The sequence below is a fragment of the Ranitomeya imitator genome, chromosome 2 (genome assembly GCF_032444005.1).
Source record: "Ranitomeya imitator isolate aRanImi1 chromosome 2, aRanImi1.pri, whole genome shotgun sequence".
NCBI classification, from domain to species: Eukaryota; Metazoa; Chordata; class Amphibia; order Anura; family Dendrobatidae; genus Ranitomeya; species Ranitomeya imitator.
The window spans coordinates 173,306,069-173,321,289 of record NC_091283.1 but is presented as its reverse complement, the minus strand read 5'-3'; the positions used below and the strand labels follow the sequence as shown (position 1 = coordinate 173,321,289).

General features: G+C 44.3%; 1 protein-coding gene across 22 annotated transcripts in view; it reads right to left on the bottom strand.

Moving 5' to 3' along the window:
• Positions 1 to 935: 935 nt before the first annotated feature.
• The window catches only part of RALGPS1 (Ral GEF with PH domain and SH3 binding motif 1), a 953,479-nt gene continuing 939,193 nt past the window's right edge, over positions 936 to 15,221 (bottom strand). For 15 of the 22 annotated variants that reach the window (XM_069747991.1, XM_069748000.1, XM_069747988.1 and 12 more), the window contains one exon: positions 936 to 1,898. In XM_069747991.1, coding sequence (XP_069604092.1) covers positions 1,869 to 1,898 — 30 coding nt within the window. In that variant the 3' untranslated portion in view covers positions 936 to 1,868. The remainder of the gene's footprint in view (positions 1,899 to 15,221) is intronic. The other 7 variants (XM_069747990.1, XM_069747992.1, XM_069747995.1 and 4 more) reach the window with 3 other exon arrangements.

Here is a 15,221-nt window from a genome sequence, read left to right as displayed (position 1 = left end):
TAAAAACCATGATGAATCGGGGTCTTACTGTCAATTACAGTACAATTTCCCTACTAGTATCTTTATCCATGAGTGGATACTTGTTGTAATTATTTCATATCAGGCAGATAAGTGACAATTGTAAAAACAATGTGGAGGCCACTGCTGGGACCCTCCTTAAATGCAGCAGCTAGTTGAGAATGTGTCCTGCCACTCTATAAAGTCTATGGAAATAAGATCATTTATATGAACCAAAATACCCCTATGTACATTCACAAACATTCTTTTGTTGTCCCAATATATCTTAAATGGAAAGATTAAGCAATTTTGCAAATAGTCTTGATTGAAAATCTCCTGCTGTTTTATGTGTACAGGTCAGAGGCAGAACTGTGTCTCTCTCTGGTGGCAATATGTCTGTACTCTGCTGCTACATTCTGTATGTCCTCAGATATATGCTAACATGGAACTCGTAGCTTCATAAAAAGAATGAGGCAATGAACGTATGATTACAGGATCAGAAACCACAGAAACACATAGGTCCACCTGCGAGCTTTGTAAATCAGATTTTAGCTTTTAAAAATAAATACTATTAGCAAAATAGCATAATTTTAAATTTATGATGCAGTGAAAATACATGAATACATATACAGTACGTCCAGGGAATGGTCTTTGTTACGGACTATATTGATTTTCCAGGTCCTAACACGTCATGTTTATTCTGTCACTTCATTCTCATGTTTGTCAGACCTTACCGGATAATGGGTTGTGTAAATACTTTGCTAGATTCACACAGGATTTTCCTTTCAGGGTATGTTACCCAAAACTGTATTTGTTTTAAGGCCCTTTAAATCCCGACTTCATAAATGTAATACTTGTACATGTATTTATGATTCCCTGCAGTCACTCTACATTCACATACGGTAGTGACAATGCGTTTTGTATTTTTTTTCTTTTTTGCTGTCATGGCGACAACGTGAACACAGTCTAATCCTCCTAATATCATAATTAATTTTAAAGGTACAATTTAAGTTACAAAAAAACATTAAAAAAAAAATCAGCAGGCGTATAGAGGCAAGACCCAAAAAGTTATGCCTGTGTGACATAAGTTGGTATTTCCCAAATATTGCTAAATAAAACCTGAACCTTTATTAAGCACTGTACACCTTCCATTGGGTACAATCAGTCCCTACTTATTTTATACTAATATAGTAAATAAATAAAAACTGAATATTCATCAGCAAAGTCTCTCCCATTCTAAAACCAAAAACAAACTAAATAATTTTTTTCTTTAAAATCATTATTATTTTTTGTGCCAAAATACATGTTCAGGGAATTGATCAGATGACACATGTATGGGAAGTTAATTTACTTTTTTGTAGTTACGGTATCTTTTTGTTTTGTTTTTTTTTACAAAAGTATGAGGCGGCCGTAGAGGTAAGTGTTTGCTGCACTGGAGTTATAAAACGGTTGGACAAGTTGTATAATAGTAACACTGAAGATTTGAGAAAGAGCTTAAAACCCAACATGGGTTAATATAAAACACAGCACAGCTTCCATTTAAAAATTAGTGGTAAAAAAAACAGTAGCCAAAAAAGGAGGGTGGCCTGTAGTCCAAGGTCTGTACATGGTTCCCGACGAACACAAGATTTAGTCAGTGACTAATGTGTTAAGTAAAGCCCGGTTAGAAAAAAATCAAAAACAAATATAGTCTTCTATGTGCAAGACTCTCTCCTGCCTCCATGGAGAATCTGCTTTTTACTTTCACTTATAAATAGAAGAAAGTGCAAATGTTCTTGTCCCCCCTAGAGACTTTTGGCTTGTAGTCTCTTCGGTAGCCAAGTAGTTCTGCCTTCATTTGGCACTTTTTGTCATGAAACTGACTGGCGAGTTCACTCAAAAGACATGAGATTAGTTGGAGCCTGCGGGAAGAAACAAGCAGAGAAGTCATTTCTCCAATAGACAAATAGATGAATTATAATATCAGCAGTACCATAAGAATTCAAAAAAGGCTAGATGAAGATACATGATATACTGCTCAAAAAAAAAACATGATACACTGCTCAAAAAAAATAAAGAGAACACTAAAACACCACATCCCAGATATCACTGAATGGAATATTCCAGTTGCAAATCTTTATTCATCACATAGTGGAATGCATTGAGAATATCGATGAGCGAATATACTTGTTGCTGGGGTTTTGCAGAGCACACTTGGGTCGTCTGCGAGCATTTGTGAGTGCTCGGAGATTTAGTTTTTGTCGACTGCAGCTGCATGATTTACAGCTGCTAGCCAGCTTGAATACAGGCAACCCCCACATGTACTCAGGCTGGCTAGCAGCCGTAAATCATGCAGCTGCGTGGACAAAAACTAAATCTCCGAGCATTCACAAATACTCTGGAGACCACTCGAGCGTGCTCGGAAAAACCCTAGCAACCAGTATACTCGCTCATCACTAATTGAGAACAATAAAACATAAAAGTTATCAATGTAAATAAAAATTAATATCCCATGGAGGTCTAGATTTGGAACGATACTCAAAATCAAAGAGTAAAATCAAATTACAGGCTGATCCAACTTCAGTGGAAATGCCTCGACAAGGAAATGATGCTCAGTAGTGTGTGGCCTCCACCTGCCTCTATGACCTCCGTACAACACCTGATGAGGCGGCGGATGTTCTCTTGATGGATCTCCTCCCAGACCTGTATTAAAGCATCAGTCAACTCCTGGCCATTCTGTAGTGCAATGTGGCAGATGTAACGAGACAAGATGTCCCAACTCAGGGTACCTCTGGCTAGCTCATGGAGGGCTGAGCAGCCTCCCCACACCATTACTGACCCACTGCCAAACCGGCCATGTTGGAGGATGTTGCAGGCACCAGAACATTCTCCATGGTGTCTCCAGACTCTGTCACGTGTGCTCAGTGTGAACCTGCTCTCATCTGTGAAGAGCACAGGGTGGCAATGTCGAATCTGCTAATCTTGGTGTTCTCTGGCAAATGCCACTTGCCCTGCACAGTGTTGGGCTGTAAGCACAACACCCACTTGTGGACGTCGGGCCCTCATACCACCCTCATAGAATCAGTTACTGAAAGTTTGAGCAGACACATGGATGTTAGAGGCCTGCTGATGATCATTTTGCAGGGTTCTGGCACTGCTCCTTGCACAAAGGAGGAGGTAGTTGTCCGGATGCTGGGTTGTTGCCTTTCTATGGACCCCTACATATCTGCTGGTGTACTGGCCCTGTCTCCTGGTATCTGCTTCATGCTCTGGACACTGTGCAGACACAGCTACTCTTCTTGCCACAGTTCACATTGATGTGCCATCCCAGATGAGCTGCACTACCTGGGGAACTTCTGTGGGTTTTAGACACTGCCTCATGCTACTGTACAGTACCTCTAGGGGTGAGAGTGTGCAATCCTCCGATGTGCTTGATATCGGATGGTCAAGCTGGAAGGCCCCCAAGGCAAATGTTAGGATTTGTTTGTGATGTCTGTAAGCAGTTTTGTGGCAGTGTGCTTTGGGGTAGTGTGGTGCAACCTGCAGGTCATTTTTCCTTACTGCAGATTTATGAAAATTAATGTTTAAACTGCATTTTGTGATCACATCATGGATGTGTGGTTGGTTTGGCTATTTTCTTGCTGAAGGGTGCAAGTTTACCTTTCAAGTGTATCATTTGTGTGTTAGTCTTTGCACTTAGATCTTTTTGCGGACACTTGAATATCAGGCTTTAGGTGCCACATGAGATACTCTAACCAAGGGGTGGGGAACCCCAGGCCCCAGGGCCATTTACGGCCCTCAATGACCTTTTATCAGACCCCCGAGCAGATTCTCAGGGACCGCATGGGTAGGTGTTGTGAATTCTGTGGCAGAGCTCCCTCCTGTGGTCACAAGTGGTACTTCGGCTGATTCTCTCTATGAGCTTCCGTTGGTGGAGGAAAGTGGTACTGCGGCTTCTGAGTTTCCTTCCTCAGGTGATGTGGTGAAGTCGTTAGGTGCTGCTCTATTTAACTACACCTAGTGCTTTGATCCTGGCTTCCAGTCAATGTTCTAGTATTAGACTTGCTTCCTCCTGGATCGTTCCTGTGGCCTGCTGCTCTGCATAGCTAAGTTCCGCTTTTGTTATTTTTGTTTGCTGTTTTTTCTGTCCAGCTTGCTTATTTGGTTTTTTCTTGCTTGCTGGAAGCTCTGGGACGCAGAGGGTGTACCTCCGTGCCGTTAGTCGGTACGGAGGGTCTTTTTGCCCCCTTTGCGTGGTTGTTTGTAGGGTTTTGTGTTGACCGCAAAGTTACCTTTCCTATCCTCGCTCTGTTCAGAAAGTCGGGCCTCACTTTGCTAAATCTATTTCATCTCTACGTTTGTCTTTTCATCTTACTCACAGTCATTATATGTGGGGGGCTTATTTTCTATCTTCAGGCTAGCTAGTTTCTCAGGCTGTGCCGAGTTGCATAGGGAGCGTTAGGCGCAATCCACGGCTGCCTTTAGTGTGGTTGGAGAGGATTAGGGATTGCGGTCAGCAGAGTTCCCACGTCTCAGAGCTCGTTCTATGTTTTTGGGTTATTGTCAGGTCACTGTATGTGCTCTGACTTCTATGTCCATTGTGGTACTGAATTACCTAATCATAACAGGTAGGGAGGTGTATTTTGATTGCCACCAGCTCATTAATTTCTTCTTGCTCTGTTAGCACATACACACAGTGTTCACTACTGAACACTGAAGGGCATGCAATGAAAGATTACCTCCTGAAACCAGTGCCAGAGTCAGGATGCCCTTTGTGGGCAGAGTTTGTACGGCCCCTGAAGGGTGGTATAAATACCCAAATAGCCCTTTTCAGAAAAAAGATTCCCCACCCCCAATATTTGTATACTTACCTGTTATGTAACCCTGTGTAAACTCAGCTGTTCCTCTCCCCCTGATGGCTTTGTTGCCCTAGCTCACTCATTATGTTTTCTTGTTCACTTCACTTTATGTAATTTCAACAATAAAGATATATATTTTATTATATTTCTGACTATATAATTTTGCAATCATACTACCCCGACCATAAACCTCAAAAGGGAATGGGCCACACTTCGTCATACTAGTATAACATAACAATCCTTATTATAGGATCAAGAAGTGCCTTCAAACACAATTTACAAAATAGCAATTTCTTTATTTCAAATATAAAATAGAACAACATAACATTAAAATAGGTGCCTCAAACCAAACAAAACCAGAGGCTAGGAAGGCAAAGTGGAGTACAGTTTAATTATATATATACAAATAATACAATATATGGGGACATACGCATTATTAATCTGCCACCTGACATAATGCAATCTTGTAGAAAGGAAAAAACACACTAGCAAAATTTATAGCAGGTGCTGAGGTTATAATTACTGTATATACTCGAGTATAAGCCGACCCCCCTAATTTTGCCACAAAAAACTGGAAAACTTATTGACTCGAGTATAAGCCTAGGGTGGAAATGCAGCATTTTCCGGTGAATTTCAAAAATAAAAATAGATCATTATTTCCCCATAGTTCTGCCCCATATAGTGCTCTGCACCGTTCATATTTCCCCATAGCTGTGCCCCATACAGTGCTCTGCACCGTTCATTTTGTCCCATAGCTGTGCCCCATATAGTGCTCTGCACCGTTCATTTTGTCCCATAGCTGTGCCCCATACTGTGCTCGGCACCGTTCATTTTGTCCCATAGCTGTGCCCCATACAGTGCTCGGCACCGTTCATTATTCCCCCATATCTGTGCCCCATATACAATGCTCTGCACCGTTCATTTTGTCCCATAGCTGTGCCCCATACTGCGCTCGGCACCGTTCATTATTGCCCCATATCTGTGCCCCATATACAATGCTCTGCACCGTTCATTTTGTCCCATAGCTCTGCCCCATACAGTGCTCTGCACCGTTCATTTTGTCCCATAGCTCTGCCCCATATAGTGCTCTGCACCGTTCATTTTGTCCCATAGATGCTCCACATAAATCTGTGCCGCCGCTGCTGCTGCAATTAAAAAAAAACAAACACATACTCACCTCTCTTGCTTGCAGCTCCCAGCGTCCGGTCCCGGCGTCTCTCTGCTCTGACTGATCATGCGTCATCGCGCCCTCTGACCTGAACAGTCAGAGCGCAGACGCTGGGAAGATGGAGCAGCACCCGGCGGCTGGAACGCGGACAGGTGAATATTACATACTTACCTAGTCCTGGCGGTCCTGACGCTCCCCGCACAGCTGGTCTTCGGTGCCGCAGCTTCTTCCTCTATCAGCAGTCACCGTTACCGCTGATTAGAGAAATGAATAGGCGGCTCCACCCCTATGGGAGGTGGAGCCGCCTATTCATTTTTCTAATGAGCGGTCCCACGTGGGAAGAACAGCACCGAAGACCGTGGGATGCCAGGGGGAGCGTCAGGATCGCTGGGACTAGGTAAGTATGCCTCAGCGCCCTCACCCGCCGCCCCTGCCGCCCACCTTGACTCGAGTATAAGCCCAGAGGGGCACTTTCAGCCCAAAAATTTGGGCTGAAAATCTCGGCTTATACTCGAGTATATACGGTAACCTAAAACAAGCAGACACCCATCATCAGTCTGATACTGCCTGTTTCCTTCTACCACTAACAGGATGTAAAGTGCATGTAATCAGATCCTCCTCACATTACCTTAGAGTCCCACACACAGTTCCACAGCCAAATGACTAGCCGAGCCTCCGGACCCCTACTCACGTTTCGCTGTCGCTTCTTCCCACACCCCCAGGAAGAAGCAGTTACATGCACTTTACATCCTGTTAGTGGTAGAAGGAAACAGGCAGTATCAGACTGATGATGGGTGTCTGCTTGTTTTAGGTTAATTATAACCTCAGCACCTGCTATAAATTTTGCTTGTGTGTTTTTTCCTTTCTACAAGATTGCATTATGTCAGGTGGCAGATTTATAATGCGTATGTCCCCATATATTGTATTGTTTGTATATATATAAGTAAACTGTACTCCACTTTGCCTTCCTAGCCTCTGGTTTTGTTTGGTTTGAGGCACCTATTTTAATGTTATGTTGTTCTATTTTATATTTGAAATAAAGAAATTGCTATTTTGTAAATTGTGTTTGAAGGCACTTCTTGATCCTATAATAAGGATTGTTATGTTATATAATTTTGCGTATAGGTTTTTTATGTAAGGAGACTGACTACAGATACACGGCACCATAATGTCTTGTTTGTCCTCTGTATCTTTACCTTTTGTAATTAATACAATGAAAAAAAAATGTCCTGCTACAGAAGCTCCAACTTTCTGTTTGTGGAAGTCACATTACTACACGTGCAATCAACCAGCTTCCTGTGACTAGTCTTATGGTAAACCATGTACCGTATTTGCTAAGGCTACGTTCACATTGGCGTTCCGACAATGTGCGTCGCTGTTGCGCCGGCGACGCAGCGGCGACGCAGCGGCGACGCGCCCCTATGTTTAACATAGGGGATGCGTGCGTTGTTTTGGTGGCGTTTTTCGCCACGTGCGTCGTTTCCGACGCTAGCGTCGGACGCAAGAAAACGCTACATTGTAGCATTTTCTGTGCGTCCGATTTTCGTCAAAAACGACGCACGCGTCGCAAAACGCGCGCGTTTGCGCGCGTTTTTACGTGCGTCGCGCGTTGCGTCGCCGACGCAGGGCGGCGCAACGCTAGTGTGAACCTAGCCTAACAGAGCACCTCTTCTCTTTTGGATTTGGAAACCACATAAGCCACTTCTTGTCCAAAAGTGCATTTCCTGCAAATGGTCTTGCACAGCTTTCCTGGCATTGGCCCTGCAGCTGTTGTGAAGCCTTGGTCCATGTATTCAGCCATTTGAAATGGATAAAGCAAACAAAAAATTGCATCATTTTGAAACTGTTGTACAACTTATTGGTTTACATTGACTTTAATTACTTAAAAAAAAAACCCTGAAAAACTGATCCAGCAGAAATGATTTTTTTCAACTGGAATAAAAAAATGTCTAGACATTTTTTTTTTTTTACACTATCTTTTTTTTTTAAATCATGAAAGTAAATGTGAACAGATCAGTTTGAAACTGATCTTTTTTGTGCTGGACATACAGATGGTCATTTGTTTCGTCATCTATTGAGGGGTCCAGTTTTTTACTACACGTGTCTAATGAACAACTCTAGGCATCTGGCCATGTACAGTTCTAAAAACGGATCTGTTAATGGCGGACATAAAAGATGGCCATCCGTTTTGATTCACCTCCCTTAGCTTTAAGTGTTAAAAGTGATCCAGATGCTGTCTGTTTTGATTCATATTTTTTAAGCCGGACCCAAAAGTTGTACAGTAATGCTGCTGGATTTTAGTGAAATGGAAAACATTTTGGTACATTGCTGTGCACATTCAAATGATTGATGCAGTACTGTATCATTTTATTGCCGTTCTTGTATTTACAAAACGGATAAAAAATAGAAATAACAACTCTACATGCTTCCACAACAGATGCTGGCCCCTGTGGTAATGCATACCCCCATCTTGTCTTATGTACCAAGCTCATTCAGGAATCTGGGGCCACTGAACACTTCTATGGAAGGTATGGGAGAACATTTCTCATTGTGGAGCACGTCTAGCCGGCATAAGGAGATTTAATGGCCATGCAGTGCTCCTGTGAGAAGTTAAATATGCAATAGTCTCTTCTGAGAGGAAGAGGACTAGAACTCTGTCACGTATTGTGGATAAAAATCCTATAAAAGTTAATAATGATCCAAATGTAACCTGTAACATTATTAATCTGCAGGTCAATTGCGCTATGAAAGTGTCCGGTCGCAGTACTGATAGTGTGGCACCCGGGAGAAAATTAACTGTCTTCCTCCTGGGAGCCGCTGGCTTTCAGTCATGCAAACGTGTCCAGACACGTGACAGCGGTGGCTGTAGGCACACCCTGATACTGGAAAAAGGGTCCATGAGGACTGCATACCAGCACCAATGAGAAAATGTTGAAACATAACTTACTGTGCAATTAAAAACATGGTGAGATAAAGCAAACATTATAAAGATTAAGGATCCATAAGCTTACACATTTCGGGTTAGTATTCCTTATTCATAGCTCTGAATGTTTTTAATTGCCCAGTAAAAGTTATATTTTAACACTTTCTCAATGGCACTGGAGCCTAGTCCTTATGGAATCTTTATTTTTTACTTTCTGAGCGGCTGAGCAAGATACCAGCATGGTGTGTTCCTACACTACCTGCACCACACCCTGTCCAAACAAGGTCTACCAGGGTTCCTATGTGAATACATGTTGTTTTCACACAGAATTATTCTCCCTGGAAGATTAGCTGATTACCGTATTTTATGGATTATAAGAATCACCCCAAATTTTGGGGACGAAAATAGGAAAAATATTTTTTTTTATAAAACGGTTGTCCGCTTTATAGTCTGAATTTACGGTAGCTTACTGGGTTGGAAGGAGTGGGTGTCGTAGTGGTGCAAGACTGCGAGCACTGGGCTTCTGCGCCATATCCACCAGCCATTTTCCTGAAGCCCACCACTGGGAAATCAATGGGCAGATCGGGGACTCTGTTCCTGCTTGCCGACATTTTCTTGAAGCCCAGGGTCCACAACCTCACACTGCTGGGACACCCCCTCCTCCCATCCCGGGGCTCGGGACATTTAGCGACAGATCGAGGAGGGTGAGTATGACGGGGGATGACAGGGAAGCCATGCATACAAGGATGGGACTGAGGGAGCAGAGAATACAAGGATGGGATCAATGGAGCCGAGAATGCAAGAATAGGACCGGAGGAGCCGAGCATGCAAGGATGGGACCAAGTGAGCCGAGCATACAAGGTTCAAGGTTAGGACCGTGGGAGCCGAGCATACAAGGATGGGACCAAGGGAGCCGAGCATGCAAAGATGGGACCGAGGGAGCAGAGCATACAATGATGGGACTGAGGGAGCCGACCATACAAGGTTGGGACCGGGGGAGCCGAACATACAAGGATTACAAGGATAGGCCCGGGTAGATGAGCCATGCATACTGACATGTCTGTGCTCCTCACACCTAGCCCCATCTTTTGATCTTATCCTGCCTCTGTCTTCATTTTTGGAAGTCAAATGTTGTATTAACTGCAATCTGCTAATTGTCCCCTGCTGTGGACTGTCCTCCACCTCCTTCCTCCCCTCCCTCTCTCACCTGGCTTCATTTCTTGGACATTTGAATGGTATAAGTTGCATGCAGCGGGTCAGATCTGACTTCAGTCAGATGTGACATAATTTCAAGTGACATATTTTAAGTGTATCATCTGAAATATACCACAAATAGTCCAGAAATCGGCCAGACGGTAAGACTAATCACTGTCTTCTAAATTTACTTGCCTTTCTTTTTCTCCCCTGCTCTTTAACCGTGCACACATTTCCCCCACCGTTTTTGCTCCACTAATCCTCACTCTCCTCCACTAACCCTATACCCTCACTCTCCTTCACCCACCTGCTTCTTGCTCTGTTTATTCTCACTCCTGCCCCCCCCCCCCGCCTCATTCATCACTAATCCTCACCGCTATCCTTCTCACACTATGAGAAACTATCGCAATCCCTCACACTTAACCCCTTCATGACCCAGCCTATTTTGACCTTAAAGACCTTGCCGTTTTTTGCAATTCTGACCAGTGTCCCTTTATGAGGTAATAACTCAGGAACGCTTCAATGGACCCTAGCGGTTCTGAGATTGTTTTTTCGTGACATATTGGGCTTCATGTTAGTGGTAAATTTAGGTCAATAAATTCTGTGTTTATTTGTGATAAAAACGGAAATTTGGCGAAAATTTCGAAAATTTCGCAATTTTCACATTTTGAATTTTTATTCTGTTAAACCAGAGTTATGTGACACAAAATAGTTAATAAATAACATTTCCCACTTGTATACTTTACATCAGCGCAATTTTTGAAACAAAATTTCTTTTTGCTAGGAAGTTATAAGGGTTAAAATTTGACCAGCGATTTCTCATTTTTACAACGAAATTTACAAAACCATTTTTTTTAGGGACCACCTCACATTTGAAGTCAGATTGAGGGGTCTATATGGCTGAAAATACCCAAAAGTGACACCATTATAAAAACTGCACCCCTTAAGGTGCACAAAACCTCATTCACGAAGTTTATTAACCCTTCAGGTGCTTTACAGCAGCAGAAGCAACATGGAAGGAAAAAATGAACATTTAACTTTTTAGTCACAAAAATGATCTTTCAGCAACAATTTTTTTTCTTTTCCCAATGGTAAAAGGAGAAACTGAACCACGAAAGTTGTTGTCCAATTTGTCCTGAGTACGCTGATACTTCATATGTGGGGGTAAACCACTGTTTGGGCGCACGGCAGGGCTTGGAAGGGAAGGAGCGCCATTTGACTTTTTGAATGAAAAATTGGCTGCACTCTTTAGCGGACACCATGTCACATTTGGAGAGCCCCCGTGTGCCTAAAAATTGGAGCTCCCCCACAAGTGACCCCATTTTGGAAACTAGACGCCCCAAGGAACTTATCTAGATGCATAGTGAGCACTTTAAAGCTCCAGGTGCTTCACAAATTGATCCGTAAAAATGAAAAAGTACTTTTTTTTCACAAAAAAATTATTTTCGCCTCAATTTTTTCATTTTCACATGGGCAATAGGATAAAATGGATCCTAAAATTTGTTGGGCAATTTCTCCCGAGTACGCCAATACCTCATATGTGGGGGTAAACCACTGTTTGGGCACACGGCAGGGCTCGGAAGGGAAGGCGTGCCTTTTGACTTTTTGAATGGAAAATTAGCTCCAATTGTTAGCGGACACCATGTCGCGTTTGGAGAGCCCCTGTGTGCCTATGCATTGGAGCTCCCCCACAAGTGACCCCATTTTGGAAACTAGACCCCCCAAGGAACTTATCTAGATGCATACTGAGCACTTTAAACCCCCAGGTGCTTCACAGAAGTTTATAACGCAGAGCCATGAAAATAAAAAATAATTTTTCTTTCCTCAAAAATGATTTTTTAGCCTGGAATTTCCTATTTTGCCAACGGTAATAGGAGAAATTGGACCATAAATGTTGTTGTCCAGTTTGTCTTGAGTACGCAGATACCCCATATGTGGGGGTAAACCACTGTTTGGGCGCACGGCAGGGCTCGGAAGGGATGGCACGCCATTTGGCTTTTTAAATGGAAAATTAGCTCCAATCATTAGCGGACACCATGTCGCGTTTGGAGAGCCCCTGTGTGCCTAAACATTGGAGATCCCCCACAAATGACCCCATTTTGGAAACTAGACCCCCAAAGGAACTAATCTAGATGTGTGGTGAGCACTTTGAACCCTCAAGTGCTTCACAGAAGTTTATAACGCAGAGCCATGAAAATAAAAAAAAAAATTTATTTTCTCAAAAATGATTTTTTAGCCCGCAATTTTTTATTTTCCCAAGGGTAACAGGAGAAATTTGACCCCAATATTTGTTGTCCAGTTTCTCCTGAGTACGGTGATACCCCATATGTGGGGGTAAACTACTGTTTGGGCACATGCCGGGGCTCGGAAGTGAAGTAGTGAAGTTTTGAAATGCAGACTTTGATGGAATGCTCTACGGGCGTCACGTTGCGTTTGCAGAGCCCCTGATGTGGCTAAACAGTAGAAACCCCCTACAAGTGACCCCATTTTGGAAACTAGACCCCGAAAGGAACTAATCTAGATATGTGGTGAGCACTTTCAACCCCCAAGTGCTTCACAGAAGTTTATAATGCAGAGCCGTGAAAATAATAAATACGTTTTCTTTCCTCAAAAATAATTATTTAGCCCAGAATTTTTTAATTCTCCCAAGGGTAACAGGAGAAATTTCACCCCAATATTTGTTGTCCAGTTTCTCCTGAGTACGGTGATACCCCATGTGTGGGGGTAAACCACTGTTTGGGCACACGTCGGGGCTCAGAAGGGAAGTAGTGACTTTTGAAATGCAGACTTTGATGGAATGGTCTGCGGGCGTCACGTTGTGTTTGCAGAGCCCCTGGGGTGCCTAAACAGTAGAAACCCCCACAAGTGACCCCATTTTGGAAACTAGACCCCGAAAGGAACTTATCTAGATGTGAGGTGAGCACTTTGAACCCCCAAGTGCTTCACAGATGTTTACAACGCAGAGCCGTGAAAATAAAAAATCATTTTTCTTTCCTCAAAAATTATGTTTTAGCAAACAATTTTTTATGTTCTCAAGGGTAACAGGAGAAATTGGACCCCAGTAATTGTTACGCAGTTTGTCCTGAGTATGCTGGTACCCCATATGTGGGGGTAAACCACTGTTTGGGCACACGTCGGGGCTCGGAAGGGAGGGAGCACCATTTGACTTTTTGAATAAAAGATTGGCTGGAATCAATGGTGGCGCCATGTTGCGTTTGGAGACCCCCTGATGTGCCTAAACAGTGGAAACTCCTCAATTCTAACGCCAACACACCCCTAACCCTTATCCCAACTGTAGCCGTAACCCTAACCACAACCCTAACCCCAACACACCCCTAACCACAACCCTAATTCCAACCCAACCCTAAGGCTATGTGCCCACGTTGCGGATTCGTGTGAGATTTTTCCGCACTATTTTTTAAAAATCCGCGGGTAAAAGGCACTACGTTTTACCTGCAGATTTACCGCGGATTTCCAGTGTTTTTTGTGCGGATTTCACCTGCGGATTCCTATTGAGGATCAGGTGTAAAACGCTGCGGAATCCGCACAAATAATTGACATGCTGCGGAAAATACAACGCAGCTTTTCCGCGCTGTATTTTCCGCACCATGGGCACAGCGGATTTGGTTTTCCATATGTTTACATGGTACTGTAAACCTGATGGAACACTGCTGCGAATCCGCAGCGGCCAATCGGCTGCGGATCCGCAGCCAAATCCGCACCGTGTGCACATAGCCTAATTCTAAAGGTATGTGCACACGCTGCGGAAAATGCTGCGGATCCGCAGCAGTTTCCCATGAGTTTACAGTTCAATGTAAACCTATGGGAAACAAAAATCGGTGTGCACATGCTGCGGAAAAACTGCACGGAAACGCAGGGGTTTACATTCCGCAGCATGTCACTTCTTTCTGCGGATTCCACAGCGGTTTTACAACTGTTCCAATAGAAAATCGCAGTTGTAAAACCGCAGTGAAATGTGCAGAAAAACCGCGGTAAATCCGCCATAAATCCGCAGCGGTTTAGCACTGTGGATTTATCAAATCCGCTGCGGAAAAATCCGCAGAGGACCAGAATACGTGTGCACATACCGAAACCCTACCCCTAACCCTAATTCTAACTCCAACCTTAGTGGAAAAAAAAAATTCTTTATTTTATTATTGTCCCTACCTATGGGGGACAAAAGGGGGGGGGTCATTTACTGTTTTTTTTATTTTGATCACTGCGATAGGTTTTATCACAGTGATCAAAATTCACATTGGAACGAATCTGCCGGCCGGCACTGCGCATGCGCCCGCCATTTTGGAACATGGCGGCGCCCAGGAAAGAAGACGGACGGACCCCGGGAGGCTCGGTAAGTATAAGGGGGAAAGATCAGGGCACGGGGGGGGGGGGGGGGGGGGCGTCGGAGCATGGGGGGGTGGATCGGTGTGCGGGCGGGTAGATCGGTGTGCGGGCGGGTGGATCGGTGTGCGGGGGGGTGGATCGGTGTGCAGGGGGGGTGGATTGGAGCACGGGGGGTGGGATTGGAGCACGGGGGGAGCGGACAGGAGGACGGGGGAGCGGAGCACAGGACGGAGGGGAGCGGACCACAGATCGGGGGGCTGGGCTCACAAAAGTGTTTCCAGCCATGGCTGATGATATTGCAGCATCGGCCATGGCTGGATTGTAATATTTCACCAGTTTTTTAGGTGAAATATTACAAATCGCTCTGATTGGCAGTTTCACTTTCAACAGCCAATCAGAGCGATCGTAGCCACGGGGGGGGGGGGTGAAGCCACCCCCCCTGGGCTAAACTACCACTCCCCCTGTCCCTGAAGGCCGGGTGAAATTGGAGTTAACCCTTTCACCCGGCCTGCAGGAGCCCAATCCGACCATGACGCATATGCTGTGTCACAGGTCGGATAGGCACGGGTTTTCATGACGCATACGCTGTGTCAAAGGTCGGGAAGGGGTTAAAATCTGTGCCACTGACCCCCACCCCCCTGCTTCCTCTCTCTGGGGCACTTTGGAATGCCCGCTCTATATGCAACAAGCTCCACGTGATCCACGATCTCTTTACTTCCCGCAACCTTTCCTTCCTGGCCCTCACTGAGACCTGGCT